Source organism: Archocentrus centrarchus, chromosome 10 (genome assembly GCF_007364275.1).
Source record: "Archocentrus centrarchus isolate MPI-CPG fArcCen1 chromosome 10, fArcCen1, whole genome shotgun sequence".
In the NCBI taxonomy this organism is placed as follows: domain Eukaryota; kingdom Metazoa; phylum Chordata; class Actinopteri; order Cichliformes; family Cichlidae; genus Archocentrus; species Archocentrus centrarchus.
This window is the reverse complement of record NC_044355.1, coordinates 12,497,604-12,514,390: the sequence shown is the minus strand read 5'-3', so window position 1 is coordinate 12,514,390 and position 16,787 is coordinate 12,497,604. Positions and strand designations below refer to the sequence as shown.

Below are 16,787 nucleotides of genomic sequence, written 5' to 3'. Positions count from 1 at the left end.
GACTGATTGATGAGTGAAAGCTAAATGAATAAATGGCTGCATACAAACAAGGACATAAGAATATCGAGTTAGCCCAAATTGATTCTTTTGCCTTTGCAGTAGATGACTGTCATTTGAAGCTACAGTTTCAAGCTGAATTGACATTGATATAAATGCAAGTTCTACCTCGCACAGCTTAACAAATATCAAACAGTCTTTTTGAAGAACGAGTTACCGTGAAGTAGCTTAAATAGCCTTTTTGCCAATGTGGACTTTGAATTTGGAGGGCCGCTCACAGCGTTCTCTCTCCACTGACAGTATAAACTATGGCTGGTAACTTAAAGCATTAAAAAAATAAGCTGAGGTGAAAGCATGACTAACAGGGCTACATGTTACAGGACTGTAATCTGTACAAGTGTTACAGCCCTTTGAAAACTGAAACATGTACAAATGCTCCCATTTACATCTCGTTACTTCTGGTTTTTGTTCAATTCAAACATTTTGCTTATTATGAGTTGTGTGTTACTACCATTTGTAAATTGCTGTAAAGACATAAATATCCTGTTGACACTCTGGACTGTAAAGCAATTTATTTGCCTCATTGGTCAATCAACACATATCAGCAGTCCAACAGTGTCTTTCCTTTGGATGTTTTTTTTTGTGTAATATGTGTTCCACTTGGCCTGTTATTTAGTACTCAGATCAACAAGTTGTAACATATTTCCATAAAGGAGTAAACAAATGAATCTCAGCTGACCTCCCATTACATAAAGCTTCCATGCTGTGTAGAAAGTGTATTTTCTCTCCCCTCAAAGCAATGCTGTTCAGGCTTCCAGAAATACTAGTTTATATCAAAATATGAAGCAAATCTATAAACAAGTTGGAATGTTTTACGGTCAGTAAATAAAAAAGAAAGAAAACCCTCACAGAAACCTGAATAAATGTATAAGCTTTAAAGCTAGCATTTTAGGTAATTATTTAAAGATACACTGCAGAAGCCCTGTCTCATCAACATACAGCAAAGATGCATTAAGCTTAAAGTAGAAAATAAAAGTGTTTTTAAATTTAAGGTAAACATCGACTTGTCTATTAAGACCTCCTGTAAACTTGTAAAATGATGGCAGTGTCAACTTAAGACACACAGTATGGTTTATGTCCCTGCCTTAGAGAGTGACAGAACCTTTAACAGGAAGAATAGTATGCATAATAGAGATGCTGGTGACGTGGCATCATCTCACTACCCGTGCCAATGTAGTTGAGCTTGGGAGGCATGATAAGGCTTTGGGTGCTGAGTGTGTGCTTGCTGTGTGCGCCATTTGCATTGCATTATGAAGAGAGTACGGAGGTCCTTTAATTGGCTTTCTTCTGGTCATGTATGCTCGTCCCTCTCGACTTGTTCAACATAACAGTGGCCTGAAAGCAGAGAAAACAGGGGAGAGAGCTGATGTGAGTGCTTGCAATGTTGACTTCAGTTCTGGTTAAAACTCATTTAAACTCCAGTGAAAGCCAGTGATAGATCGGTTGATCAATTCGAGCAACATGAAAGAAAAGTTAACTCAAGAATGGATTTCTAGAAGCCTTTGAGGCCTGGTAGACTCGTTCATTTCAGGCTTGATCCAGCTCATACATTTTTTATTTAGTCTGTTTTTAATAATTACCATCATTCAGCATCAGACACATCTGTTAAAAGGCATCACAATAATCATTAAAGAGCACCATCAAACACTGAAGTTTTTCTGGTATCTAATAATTTTAGCTTCATGGGTCACACATTTACTGCATGGTCATGGTTCAGCCTCACCTCTCTTATCAGCTCTGTTACAAGAAGTAACAGTCCAGCCACTTTAAGAAAAACAAGCCCTGATAAATCTGCTGTATGTAGGCCATCCAGCACCAAAGAACAGACCAACACAGTCTGCAAATAACTGGTGAAAACTGCCATGTGTCAAGCAGTTTGACCACAATGTGATAACAATTATACTTCAACTGCTTCAGCTGCTCGAGTGTTTGTGAGATTGTTTGGCAGCTTCAGAACAACGTTCCCCACGCACCGGTCGAGTGTTGAACTTTCTGACGTTCACATCCACTTCACACCAGTCTGGTGTGGTGAAGCAAGAGCTGAGCATGAAGCAAGCTATTGATTTACTGCTCGATCTACATTCCTACCCTCGCCTATGGAAATGAGGGTAGTGACTAAAAGAATAAGATCACAGACACAAGTGGTGGAAATGAGCTGCCTTAGAGACAGAGTGAAGAGCTGAGTCAGAGTAGACTTGCTTCTCAATTTGAGGTGGTTCAGGTATCTGACTAGGATGCCACCTAAGTGACGTGTTTTGGGCATCTCCAGCTGGGAGGAGACACTGGCAGACCCAGGACAAATCGAAAGATTATGTCTCTTGGCTGGTTTGGGAAGATCTCGGAGTCCCCCTCAGTGAAAATCTGCCAACATGTGAGTGGGGACCCCCCTTGTGAATAAGGGAGCAGTAAAAAAGCTTACCAACATCTTTCAAGATCAGCAGTTCCACTCCCAGATCTGACCTTTACACTTTGAGACCTTGCTACTGAAATTTTTCAAGCTTACTCTTAATAGGTTTAAAAAAAAAAAAAAAAATCTTGATCTGGACTCAAGAAAACTCCTCAGGCATAACAGCTTTAGCCAGTTTGTAAACTTTCCCCAGTTCCCTATCACACTCATATTGTCAGTAAAGCATTCAAGTTAAACACAAGACAAACCTATCTGCTCACAGACACTGTACTTAATCTCTAAATTTGCACTAAAGTGGAAATTCAACCTATTTAAATGTGTTGTCTAAACAGTTTGGTTTTTTTTTTAATCCTGTGATTGTTCTCTCCAACACCAAGTGCTCCCTCTAGTGGCTTCAACAGGTGCATTACATTAAAACAAAATTCAGAAACAAAAGCGTTGAGAGACACAAACACCTCTATCCCATTTATTCTCACCTGCTCCAGGACAACACCTGCGGCCTGGTCGATGGCTCCTCCCACATTTCGGTACCGACCCGAGAAGCGGATGAAGGCCCACGTCAGCATGGCCACCATGACGGCACCCAGAGTACAGTCACAAAACATGGCGAAGGTGGACAGGCCGATAAAGAGAAGCACGCCAGAGAGCACGTAGAGGAGGCACACGAGGACAAAGAGCACAGCAGGGGTCCGGAAGGCGCTGAAGAGGTTTTTGGACTTTTAAAAACAAAGAGAAACAACAGGTGATTTGGAGCACGTCTGAAATTAAATAATCTGTCCTTGTTTTACCTTCACTAGTTATTCTTATCCTTAGACAGTAAAAGAGGGTAAACAAACCACTCCTACCTCGTTGTGTTTCAGGTACGAATCCCACATTTCCTCCAGCTCCTTTTTCAGCTTTGCTTGGTAACGGTCACAAAACTCTTGTCCTCCCATCTTCTTGGTGGACGCAAAAGTATGAAGAGCCTCTCGGAAGAAAAATTGATGTTTCTCTTCCAGAGACTCGGGAGAAACATAAGGCAGGTCTCCTCCACACACCTTACGAAAAGCACAGAAGTATAAAGAGATACAAAGTTTCATTTTAAGGCATCAAACACTTTAAAGTAGTAACTCTTATGATGAAATCAGGGACCACCACAGAGGTGAACATGAACTCACCTTCTCCATGTTCCTGTAATACTGATCTTTGGCTGTTGCCACAGCTGCCAGGTTATTGGCCTCTGCTGTGGCCTGGTGGGACAAATACACACACGGTAAAGATGTTAAAGAGCAAAAACCAAAAAGAACAAAAGGACCACAACCCTACACGAGAGCAAAACTTAGTGGCTTTGTTCAACTTGCATTGTGTACATACCATGAGCATAGTCTTTGGTTGTGGTAGGTCTTCCCCCTGATAAATCTTGATGTAAGCCTGGTGACATAAAATAGATATTATCAGATATGATGAAGGGACATTAACATCATGAGCCACTCCAAAAATAGAAATCAAAGACAGCAGCTGTCTTGGCATTACCCCCAAAAAGCCAATCATCTGTTTTGTAACAGTTGAACCAGTAAACATATAATCAGTGTTGCACAGATGCCAGCAAGATGCAGGTACATTTATGAATTGTTTTTGTTGGTATAATATATCCACAACCTGAATTAGCAGAGATCTTGTTAAAGTGCTTGTGAGAAATGCTGACTGTGTTGGCACCCTGAATTGAGCCACAAAATAAAAGTATAATTATTATTTCCATTAACCTGGCAAAGGTAGCAGCCAAATAACAGCATATTAAAATGCAATGTAGTGACTGGTGTAAGTATAACATGCAGAGAAAAGGCCTTTTAAACCTTGTTTTTTGTATTTAATATCCAGGTGGCCCTTGAAATCAAAGTTATGGCTTTCTCCCCGCAGCTGAGATAGGCTCCAGTGACCCCCTGAGCAGGGCTCAGGGTTACTGAACTGGATGGATTTTTCTCCATTCAGTTAGAAAGATACTTGATCTTGCTAGCCTAACATGTCTGCCCAGAGGTGCTGGTGAGATTCCTGCTAACTGGCAAGACGTGTTTCTACTTCTACAACCGCAAAGTATGAATAACGGTATTATATGGAAATACACGCAAAGTTAAGAGCATTTCTGGAGTTAGACAAGTTGTTTGAACCATAACATCGAATGTTTAGTTACAAAAACATGATGGTTTTGTGCTTTTCCACTGTGATCTGTAAACAGTAATATACACAGAATGACAGTAGACTCAATGAACAAACAAACAAACAAAAAAAAAAAAAACAAATCTTGGCTCTGGCTCAGGTAAATGAGCTTCTTAACAGTCAAAGAAAGGGAAAATTTTGCAGCAATTTTTTGGACAAGTAAAGCAAAGGTTTTACATGTCTAGCACACAAACTGGGCTATATGTGACCCATGAACTACTGACGTGGACAAAATTGTTGGTACCCTTCAGTCAAAGAAAGAAAAACTGGAATAATTTGAAACTGACAAAAATAATAATTAAAAATAATATTAATAATTAAAAAAATAAACATTTACTGGAAATTAACTGATGAAAATCAGACACTGCTTTTGAACTGTGGTTCAACAGAATTATTTTAAAAACAAACTAATGAAACAGGCCTGGACAAAAATGAAGGTACCCTTAACTTAATATTTTGTTGCACAACCTTTTGAGGCAATCAAGCAATTTCTGTAACTCTCAATGAGACTTCTGTACCTGTCAACAGGTATTTTGTCCCACCCCTCGTAAGCAAACTGTCCCAGGTTTGAAGGGTGCCTTCTCCAGACTGCACGTTTCATCTCCTTCCACAGATGCTCAATAGGATTTAGATCAGAGTTCACAGAAGGCCACTTCAGAACAGTTTTGTTCTTAGCCATTCCTGGGTGTTTTTAGCTGTGTGTTTTGGGTCATTATTCTGTTGGAGGACCTGTGACTGAGACAAGCTTCCTGACACTGGGCAGCACATTTCACTCCTGAATGGCTTGATAGTCGTGAGATTTCATTGCACCCTGCACAGATTCAAGACACCCTGTGCCTGATGCAGCAAAGCAGCCCCAGAACATAACCAAGTCTCCTCCATGTTTCCCAGTAGGTACAGTATTCTTTTCTTTGTATGCTTCATTTTTGCGTGTTGTCTGTGAACAAAGCTTTGTGGCTTGTCAATATGCATTTTGGCAAATTCCAGTCTCGCTTTTTTATGATATGCTTTCAACAGTGGGTACCAACAATTCAGTCCACGTTTAAAACGAGCCCTGTTCATTTTTTATTTTGATGTTACCTTGAAGATCTCGAGCAGGCCACTGCATGTGACTTTGTTTCCATTTATTTCTTTCTCGACCAGACGGTCTGGGTGCAGCAGTTTAGGAATCAGAGTCTTCAGCTCCTCTTTGAACTCCTGAGCCACATCTGACCAAAAAAAGAAAAAAAAAGGATCAAAACTCAGGAGTGTGCTTTGTTAAGACTATCCAACTAAAAGATCACAGAAACCTGAGGACCTTACCACAGAGCTGTCCCTTAAAGGCAGGGCTGGTGGCAACTTTTAAACCAGGGTGAGGTAAGAGGAAACAGGATATTTTGGTGAAGCATGAATGAATGTGCTCCCTGACTGTTTGCAGCTCCTCATGTTGAGACTCCTTAACCTTAAAAAACAATGGTGAAAGCATTTCAGATTAGCTACATACAAATTCACAGCTGAGGTGCATTTATGACACTCAGCCAAATCATCAACATGTGGCTGGTACCTGTAACCGTCTATCCAGGAACTGATTCCCGCCTTTGAACCCGTAGGTGTATTCATAGGGAAAGCTCCAGTCCCTGATCAGAAACATCAAAGACTGCAGGAGGAGAGAGAGAGCACGTTAGCAAGAACAAAAAACACAGATCATCGAATCTTGTGGGTTCTCATACCTGAAAGGGCTTCTGATAGATCTCATCCATGGCGAGACGACCATACTCAGTGAACAGCTGCAAGGAGGAGGAGGAGGCGCCCATAATGCAAAATTAATGGTGAGATTCCAAAATGTGGCGTATGACTAGTTTTAAGCACTTAAGTTACTGAAAGAAGCTTCTATCAGAGGCAGAAAAGCTTTAACTATGAAATAAAACATATCAGGAAAAAAAAAAAAAGAGCAAACCAAACAAAACATTTTAAATTTTGATTCGTTAAAGTAGCTACTGTTTGCACACTAATAGCAATATATGAGCCAGTTTCATGAGGAAAGTGTTGGTATTTGTGTGAGATTTAAAAGTTTAAACATTAACTAGGTTGGATCATATGGACCTAAAAATCACCAGCACTCTTTGGTGGGATTTTCCAAACATGGATCAGTGAGAACAGCAGATCCAAACCAACCTGCAGCTGCTGCAGATCGTCCTCCTGGATGTTCTGTGAGAGATTGTAGATCTAAACAAGCCAAAAACATGTCAGCACACTTTACAACAATATTGAGGAAACATGAAATCAGTGAGAGGAGATTGGTCACCTGTATGGAGCTGGTCATGGTGCTTAGGGCAAAGATGGTGGCACAGTCCTTCACGGTGGATTGGTCGTCAAATGCTCCCTGAGTGTCCATCAACACCACGGCCACCTACAGCAGCAGAGAGACAGGATACCCGACATGGTGTTAATGTGCTACAACATGTGCTTAGATTTCAGATTTTATTTGTGATGGGATGGTGCAGTGGTGAGGTTGCAGGGAGGATTTATTTTAATTTATGATAAATAAATAATGCATTCAGCTGCCTCTTCAATAAGCCACAGAGGGACCTTAGCCCCACAGTCTTGGACTGCTGTCGGCGATGGCTTCGCTCTGCAGCTCTGCTCTGAAATCTCGATGAGCTCAGTGCAGCGGTACATGAAGCTGTTCTCCACCAGCTGCTGGTTCAGCTTGCAGCGGCTCTAAGAGCAGAACTACTATTGCCAGCTGCAGTCCAGGATGGTGGTGTTAGAGGCTGTCTGACTGCAAGATGAGAGGCTCTGAATGATATCAAGGACCTGGGCAGTAAGCCAGCCAGTAGGGAAACACTGAATGAAAAGAGTTGTGATGAGCTGGTTAGAGGTGATAACACTTTACACAAAACAGTGAGGGGATTCTCCACAAATAAACTGACCACATATGGTGGTTTCCTCCAGGATGAATGAGAAATTAAGACATAAAAACATTTCTAAAACAGGTTTGCCAAATATACTTTAGTGTCTCTACATGTATCTAGGCAGCTTGGCCAAGTTAAATCTATGTGAGTGAAACACTGTGAACACTGCATCTGAACCACTGTCTCATCTTGTTTTCATTTATTCAACTTTTACACTTTTCTGCATGATCACAGACAAACTGTAATATGGCCGAAACTCTCAGACACAACATGTGGAAATGAGGAATGCAGAGAATGTAAAAACAAAACAAGATTACAGAGCTCAGAGGCAAAAATAAACAGAATGAATAAACCAACCCTATGGGATTAAAGATTTAAGCATTACTCTTCTTTTTCTGACCTGTTTTTGATCCTGAACCCAATTTCACATCGAGGAAAAAGAGTTGTGATGCTGTGCAAAACACTAAACTGCACACTGCATCGATTACAACTTTGCAGTGGATGAGTCTCAGTCCTGGGCCCTATTCCAGGAAGCATGTTCAACAAACTCTGAGTTTAAAAACATACCCTGAGTTGATCAACTCTGAGATCGGCAACTCCCCGTTCCAGAACAGCTGATCAGAGTTAGTTCAATCAACTCTGAGTATGTTCACCCTGATTTAGCGCATGCGTGAGTAAGGAAAAAAAGCCATCATCAATGGAGCGCTGATACCAGGATTCACCATGGCAACGAGTAAATAAAGAGTGGAGCCTCCATTTTAATCTGATGATGGAGGATCCCATGTGTCAGTGTGGAGCATGACGAGTCACTTTAATCAGCCTGACCCACTCTGTCAGCATAAAATATATAATTTCTTTTATAATGTCTGCTGTCATCATTTACACAACTTGAATCTCTATCAGATGAAGCTGAATCCTAATTTCACATTTGATTCATAAAATCTAATTATTCAGCCTGACGGACAAACTGCAGGAGACAGAAAGTGAAGATAAAAATGTGGAGAAACAGCTGAGACTGAGTTTACTGACCGCCCTGTGTGTTAGAGACTGAGACAGCAGCAGACCCCGGGGGGAGCTGACCTCAGGCCAGTTTGTTACTTAACAAAAACCTTTTCTGTTGCAGTTTATGACAGTTCATGTTATGGTTATTTGTTTAAATAATTGTACAGTAAAAATTGAATCTATTGATGGAATAGCAACCTCACTTTATTTTAATTGAGAATTTAATTATTTCTGCCATTACTGGATAAAAATGAGATTGACAGAAAAATTGCTTTAATGTTTCCAGTTTAACCAATCTGATCTAGGATCAGCTGAAGTTGATCAAAGATCAGCTTCACTGAGAGATGGCAGTGCTCTGACAGCCACAGCAGAGATGTTTCACTGAGTTACTGTTAAAGGTCAGAGTTCAGTAATAGTTTCATATTTAGCTGAAACCATTCAGAGCAGCTTTCAAAGTCTGCAATGAATGTAAAGTTTCACCAGTAAAGGCAAACATGCTATGATAAATGCCTCAGCTTTATACGTTTTAAATATTTTGGTACATTTTGGGAGGATGAGGCATTTCAATTAAAGAATGCAGGTCATATCGGGGAAATGAATCTATTATGAACAGATCCACTCTGGATGACCTGGAAAATAACTGAACCCTGAACTGGATCTGGGCCTTATCCGGTCTGAATCTGTGATCTTGATCCATTTGAATCCACCTGCTGGACTCAGGACACGGTTTGCAGATCTGTTATAGAGCCTATGATCACCGATTTTGGTGATTTTCAGTGGAAAATATGTGGAAATTCATACTTTCAATTTCAGACACCGTAACTTTGAAAATGACATTATTTAAGTCACTTTAAATCCATTTACTTCAGTTTTCAAGTCTTCAAATATTTCAGCCTCATCTTCACTCAAACATTCACATCATCTCTAAGAGCTGGACATTTTTCCATCCAAAGTGTGTTCTGTGTCAGTAGCTTCATCCAGATCAGTGTGATGTAACAGTGATGCGACAGTAACTACAGTAAATGTTTCAGAGGAAGTGACTGACAGTCTGACAGCTGCAGCTGCCTCATTATAAATCTGTGACATCATCACTGTCTCCATCCTTACAGCCTGTTGACAAGTGAACGACTGTAAAAGCTTCATGTTACGTACAAAAATAACAAACTAACGACTAACTGGGATTTCAGTGCTTGTAGGAACATAAACGTCTGCAGATGAATGAGGAAATGAATCGGTGTGTCAGACAGGTGGTTCAGGTGCAGCAGGAGGGGAGGAGTCAGAGAGATACTCAGAGTTTGTTGGATAAAACCTGCCAGCGAGCAGGTTAGGTTCACAGAGTCTGTTACCCCGGTAACTGACTCAGAGTTGGAGTTAGCTCTTTCTGGAACTGAAAACCCGAGTTTCCCTCATTTTGGGGTTAACAAACCCAGAGTTGTTAGCAAAACCTGCTTCCTGGAATAGGCCCCTGAACTGGCCTGCTTGCAGTCCAGATCTTTCACCGATTGAAAGCACTGGAGTATAATGAGAAAAAAAACAAAAAAAACCAAAAATGACCCAGGACTGTTGAGCAGCTAGAATCCTCTATCAGACAAGAATGGGACAACATTTCTCTCCCCAAAGTCCAGCAGCTGAGACATTTACAGAGTGTTGTTAAAACAGAACGGATGCTCCACAATGGTAAACACGAACCTGTCTCAGCTTTTTTGAAATGTGATGCTGTCATCAAATTCAAAAAGAGCAAATATTTTTCCTAAAATGATACATTTTGTCAGTTTAAACATTTAATATTGTTTCCATGTTCTATTGCGAATTAAATTTATGAGATTTGCAAATCATTACATTCTGTTTTTATTTAAATTCATGCAATATCCCAATTTTTTGAAATTGGGGTTGTAAAATGAAGCAGCATCAGGTGGCAGAAATAAAGTCATTAATAGAGGATCAACCCCAACAAGTAAACCATCAGAAGTGAATCAGTGAAACCACAACAACAAAAAAACTTCACCTACAGCTCATGTCATGTCTACTAAGTTGTACGGGTGGGACTTTAATGCTTTAATTTCGATTAATTAATTACGGGGAAAATAACGAATTAAAAATTTTAATGCATTTTAATCGCACTTTGCACCGTGGAACGTTTCTCAGTGCACGAGTTCCAGGCATACAGATTATATCGACGCACAATGTCCAAATTCAGGGGCCGCATCATTCGAAGGACCTGGCCCACGTCCTTTGCAGTCCGCAAAGGCCGGAAGTGAGCGGCTAGCCTTCATATCAGCATCGCCTGCCCTCACCTCTGCGTAGCTTATGTCGCCTAGCAACCCTGAGTGCGAAGCACAGCTGTGTAAAAGCAGCTGTTAAACGGAGAACGAACTTTTGCTCCTTTTTGTGGTTTAATTTTAAGTCTTTAATTCAAAATAAGCTGTTAAAACAAGCATAACACATTTCAACATCAAGGAATACAGCTGAGCGAATGATTAATTTCCAACTATATTAAGTGAGACATTAATGTTGAATAAAACTATCCAGTTATGATGCTTAACTTTAATTTCAGGAGTTTGCTTATCACAGGAGCACTTCCACCCTTCGTTGGTCTGTGTAGTAGACTGGTGGGAAAATAAACAAAACTTTGAAGTTTAAGCTTATGTATATTGATTCATTCATCAACCAAACTTAAATTAATATTTATCATGTTAAATATTTAAATGTGATTAAAATGCGATTCATTTCAATTAATTAATTACAAAGCCTCTAATTAATTCAATTAATTTTTTTAAATCGAGTCCCACCCCTACTAAGTTGATATCTCCTGGGTGAGGTAAATCTAGTGTGTGTTTATGTATATGAGCGTGTGTGCGTGTCTGCATGTTTAAGCATGGTAATGAATGAGTCAGCATGTGTCTGTAAACCTTTAAAGGAGCATGAAGAAAAGCGAGCATATCAACATTCTCAGAACTGAGGTTTGCCCTGTGCTTTGATACAATGTTTCCTGGTGCAGAAAAGAGACTATGTTAATAATTAATGTTAATAATTCAATGTCCTACCCAACAGCCCCAGATCGGTGACTCAGAGTTTTACTACTTTAGAGTTTTACTTACTTTACTGTATTTTTAAATATTAATGTTTTATTTATATTTTATATGAATCTGAATCAGCAAAGTAACATTTCCAAAAACTTGAAATAAAAATGGTCTGATACACCCATATCCCCCTTTAGAGTCACCCCTGCTTGTTGGAGGTATTGCTGCCATAGAAAGCAGGACGGCTGCCGTCAGCCTTCAGCGAGCTGCCTGATTTAAACATTGTATCAGGCTAAGTTGACAGTTCATTTTAACTTCTGTAGCTTTACTATAGGTTTTTCACTGTGAAAACAAATGGTGGTGGATGGGAGAAGCTAAAAAGTTCACTTTTCTTCAGATTGGAGCTTGTTGATCAGGTTTGATGAAGGACTGCCTCCAGCTTTTTCCCAGTAAAGGTTTTAGTGGTGATTATAGGAACAAGTGCTGCTGTTTGAATGCTAGAAAAACTATTTCTTTCACTCAACCTGAGCTCACCGTCTTGGTAATGGCTCTGAACATTGATTAAAGGTTGCAGGAAACAGCTGAGACCAGAGATCACTGTGGCACTGTGAACAATAATCATCAACTGAATATCTCAATATGAATATCACTGTTAAACCTTAGTGTTCATATGTTTACACTGTCAAAACAAATAATCACACATAAAACGTTGAGTACCTCTTCACCGTCACTCCTTTGGACAAGGAAAACTTCACTCCACAGCTGGATGCCTGAGGTCTCCGGTTCTGAGCCCCCTCTCCAGGAAAACCCGGTCAGAGGGTCATCATCCTGACCCAGCCAGTTCTCGTCATCCTACAGAAACAAAAACTTCACTTTCAGCACCTGTCAGGGTAAAGCTGAAGCCTTAAGGTAAAGCTTCACTGCCATTCCTTCAGCCAGTTTACCCTGAACTATGAATTGAAATCTCCATTGCTTTGTATAATTTACATAACAAATAAGTACCAAGTGGAGTGTAAAGCTTTCAGTGATAGATGATAGTAGTCATAGCGTAAGGTCTGATGGTGGCGCTATGGGAAAGATGATGGAGATTTATCTATAGACACAGGTAATGTTAATTCCAGCCCTGCAGTTAAGAGAGGGTGTTCACAGATTCCACTCCTTAACAGTGGTCATGACTAAATTCCCAATTACTCCTCTTTAGTAAACTAGTTAGTTCACATGTTACAGCAGGGAGAGGCATGTGTGTCCTCATACCATCCACACACCATTAATGATTCTACAGTTTATCACACCTTTAAGAAGAGAAACGAGTCTGCTTCCTAACTTGCTGCTCTGAAGCTTTACTTAACAGGATGATAGTCCAGCATCTGATTCTGTAAGACTGCTTCAGCTGATTTTATACAAATATGATGACGCTAAGGGATCAGGTTGCAGCACAACTCACCCGCCTGTACATGTACCGAAGCATGAAGTCGAGCAGGAAGCTCTTCCCCTTCCTGAAGGCTCCGGCCACTGACACCACCACCACACGTTTGTCTCGGACCTTCGGAGTCAAAAGAATCTGAGCCAAAGCGTTTGTCTCCAAGGTGAAGGAGTGATCTCCCTTAGACACATTGACAATCTGAACTGGGCCTGGTTTGCTCCCCATTATTCTTGATGTTCTGGTCCCTGTGGGAGATCACAAACACACCCTACAATGATATTAGCATTTGAGTAATTTTACAGGTGGAGCTCTTAAACAGTTATTATAAATGAATACTTGTAATTTTTCTTTAAAAGTAACTAACAATTGACACTTGTATTCATCCATTCATTAATTGACATAAAAAATGACCAAATATTTGCGGGTTATCATTTCACATATTAGCCATTGTAAGAGTTACTATAAAAACAGAGATGCACCGATTGTGAAATTCTGTGCTTTTATTGAAGTTCAGAATATCAATTTAGCCAATATTTCTGTCTTTTCCCCCATTTAGTTTTTATTATTTATTCTCCCCATTATTATCACTGTTTACAAATATATCTGAAAATCCCATCAGATCTTTCTGATCTGATGGGATTTTCACACACAATCATCTCAAAGGTTTACAGAGAATGGTCTGAAAAAGAGTGGCAATGAGTGTCATTTCTGTGGGTGTAAATGTCTTGTTGATGCCAGAGTTCAGATGAGAATAATGAGCTGACAGAAGGGCAACAGAAACGCTAATAACCACTCGCATAAAGGTATGCAAAAGAGCACCTCTGAATGAACAATACACCCAAACTTAAAACAGATGGGCTACAGCAGCAGAAGACCACACCAGGTGGCACTCCTGTCAGCTAAGAACAGGAAACTGAAGCTACAATTCACACTGGCTCAAAATGTCTGGTCTGATGAATCACAATTTCTGCTGCAACATTTGGATGGTAGGGTCAGAATCTGGTGTAAACAGCATGAAAGCATGGATCCATCCACCCTTGTATCAATGGTTCAGAATGCTGCTGGTGGTGGTGTAATGGTGTGGGGAATATTTTCACACCACAGCCTCCCTGAGTGTTGTTGCTGACCATGTGCATGCCTTGCTTCCAGAAAGATAACATGTCATGTCACAAAGCTCAAATCATTTCAAAGTGGTTTCTTGAACACGACAGTGACCTCCACAGTCACCACATCTCAATCTAATAAGAGCACCTTTGGGATTGTGGTGAAATTGGAGATTCACATCATGCGCAATTGACAAATTCACAGCAACTGTGTGATGCTATCATGTCAACATGGACCAAAATCTCAGAGGAATGTTTTCAGCACCTTGTTGAAATTTGTGCCATGAATAATTAAGGCAGCTCTGAGTGCAAAAAGGGGCACCAACCCAATAATAAAGTGGCTGGTCAGGGTAGAAATGTTGTCTGTGAAATCTTGCGGGACCCCCTCCCTTATTTTTTTGTTATTGTCCCTTTTGTGCCGTTTAGATTTCTCAAAACCTCAAAAGTCTTTCAGCTCTTTATTGCACTCTTTTTGCCAGAAAAAAAATGATGCAACAAACTCAGCCAGTTACAATATCAGCCAACACATCTAAAAACTTAGATATGTGAGCTAAAAAACTAGAGAAACTAATGTGAATATATTCTCCACGTCTGCCTTTCAACAAAATAATAATTTAATTATTTCAAACTTGGTCACAAGAAAACTATTATGAAAGCTTAATTTATCATTAGTTTAAACAGTAATGACAACATTATCTCTCCAGCTTCACCAAGATGAGACATTTTGAGTTTACTTATACTTCCCGTGCCTGCAGAAAAATCAGACACGCACTGGTTCCTCCATCTAAAACAATATCAGCCTCTGTGCGAAACTGACCGAGGGCTCCTCTTATGGCTGTCACGCTGCTTTGCCTGCAGCAGGATACCCAGATACTCCGATCGTTTCAATACACTCCACTGTCGCTGATTTTGCGGGGTGGGTGTCCTCTCATGTGGTGACTAAGACGGGAATGTGTCTGTATGAATTTAGCTGGCTGTTTGCTTTCACTACAGCTCACCACCTCAAAGGTGTGGCGGACGGTGAGGATCAGCATTTCTCTGCAGTGACTGCAAAAAATCTGCAGTTAAGACAAAATTTGCTCGCACTTTGTAATCTCCAACTTCTGCATGAGATGAAGTGTATAAGACTTATTGATTAAATAGCATGCTATCGGCACTGAAGTGCTCTTTCACACCACTGCAAAGAGCACAGCTAAACTCAACTGTAATTGTATCAACGTAAACGTCTTTGAGAAGATAAATAAACTACAGCTCACAACCGCCAGACTAACTTACAGGTTACCGGTTGCACCTTAAGTCTTGCGTGGCTACAAGCATTCTAACAAAAACAAAGCGCTGACATGTAGCCGCTGTTAGCTCAAAAAGTGTTAAAAATCTAAATATAGCTTATAAAAACAGCTTATGTGTGTTTTAGCTCCCGTTTCATGGTTTAATATTACCTTCGGTGTCTCCAGACAGCTTCAGCACAGTCTCATGAGAGTCGACAACCCAGAGAAACGTAACTTTTTACACTGGCATGAAAACAACCATTAAAACTTTTTTTTTTTTTTTTCCATCGCCAAACTTCCACACACTTCCTGCCTCCAGCCAGCGAAACACCACATGGGAAATGTAGTTTTAAAACGGTTCTCCTACTCGGGCCGTGACGTTTCTACAAACTACATGTCCCACTGACCCAAATGTGCCACAGCTCTGGGAAATGTAGTTTTTAACGTAAAGTTACGAATACGGAACTACCAGACAGGTAATGTAAAACAGGCCCGGGTGTTTTGCGTTTATGCAAATGATATCCTAAGGATCTCCGCAGATAAAACAGGACATAGTAGCGTAGCAATAGGGCTTTGTTTGCTTTTGTTAAGCGGTCATATATGTCTGGCTGTGGATGTTGCGCCCTCTCATGGTGTAACTCATATAAACTCATTCCACAGAAACGCCCAAACATGACTGAAACTGATTGGCTGTCAGGATTCAAATTTAAAGTTAAACGAGATTATTATTGATGTTAAATAAACAAACAAACAAACTAGGTGGAAAAAAATAAAGACAAAAAATTAAATCCATTAACTGGCCACAAGGACATATACAGGGAAACTTTTCTACCTCACACAAATATATTTATTTTGTTAAGATTGCATTAGAATTGGATTTTTATCCACTGGGCTTTTTTTTATTTATTCCTCTTTTATTTGTATTTGTGTATCTTTTTAACCTTATTAACCTTTTTTTTTTTTTTTAAGGGTCATCCCATAGTTGAAGGACAATTTGGGCTTCAAAACTGTAAAACATGGACGCTTCATGTTATAATTTTCCATTATGTGTTCAAGAAAAACAAATAAATCATCAAAAATACTTAGATTTGTCCAGCTCAGGCATCAGAGGTACACCTTTTTTTATGATATATTTTAGTTGTTGTATGCTGTGCTTGGTACATCTCACCAACACTCCAGAACCTGAAAAAGTAGATAAAAGTAGAAAAAAATTATTTACAAGATTATCGACCATTAAGTTAAGGATAGTCACCCTCAGACTGGATATCCATTCAATTTCAGCTACAACTCAATTTATTTTAATTTAAGCACATTTCAAAATCTACCTTGCTGAACCTTTAAATAGTCAAGTTTTGTTTTTGTTTTTTTTTGGTTTTTTTTAGTATTTAGTATTTATTTTCAAAACTTTGCTCAAATATAC

General features: G+C 39.8%; 1 protein-coding gene across 2 annotated transcripts; it reads right to left on the bottom strand.

Moving 5' to 3' along the window:
• Positions 1-1,255: 1,255 nt before the first annotated feature.
• On the bottom strand, positions 1,256-15,830 carry LOC115787053 (atlastin-3-like). Of its 2 annotated transcripts, none has more exons than XM_030739626.1 (14): positions 15,539-15,830; positions 13,018-13,264; positions 12,291-12,425; positions 6,942-7,046; positions 6,812-6,862; positions 6,367-6,423; positions 6,201-6,293; positions 5,960-6,098; positions 5,738-5,865; positions 3,818-3,874; positions 3,622-3,693; positions 3,310-3,501; positions 2,941-3,180; positions 1,256-1,392 (listed from the first exon to the last, which is right to left on the bottom strand). In XM_030739626.1, exons 2-14 carry the CDS (start codon positions 13,219-13,221, stop codon positions 1,330-1,332), a joined length of 1,536 nt encoding a protein of 511 aa, XP_030595486.1. In that variant the 5' UTR covers positions 13,222-13,264; positions 15,539-15,830; the 3' UTR covers positions 1,256-1,329. The 2 variants fall into 2 exon arrangements, with proteins under 2 accessions (XP_030595486.1, XP_030595485.1); XM_030739625.1 differs by having other exon boundaries at positions 13,018-13,241; positions 15,539-15,826.
• Positions 15,831-16,787: the final 957 nt, after the last annotated feature.

Bases quoted from the DNA above. Each gene is read 5' to 3' on its own strand.
- LOC115787053 (XM_030739626.1), bottom strand. From the start codon at position 13,221: ATGGGGAGCAAACCAGGCCCAGTTCAGATTGTCAATGTGTCTAAGGGA. The intron at 6,424-6,811 runs GTTGGTTTGGAT...TCCTCCTTGCAG, and splicing joins ACGATCTGCAGCAGCTGCAG to CTGTTCACTGAGTATGGTCG. The intron at 3,875-5,737 runs GTAACATCAAAA...TTATGTCACCAG, and splicing joins GCCTGCTCGAGATCTTCAAG to GCTTACATCAAGATTTATCA.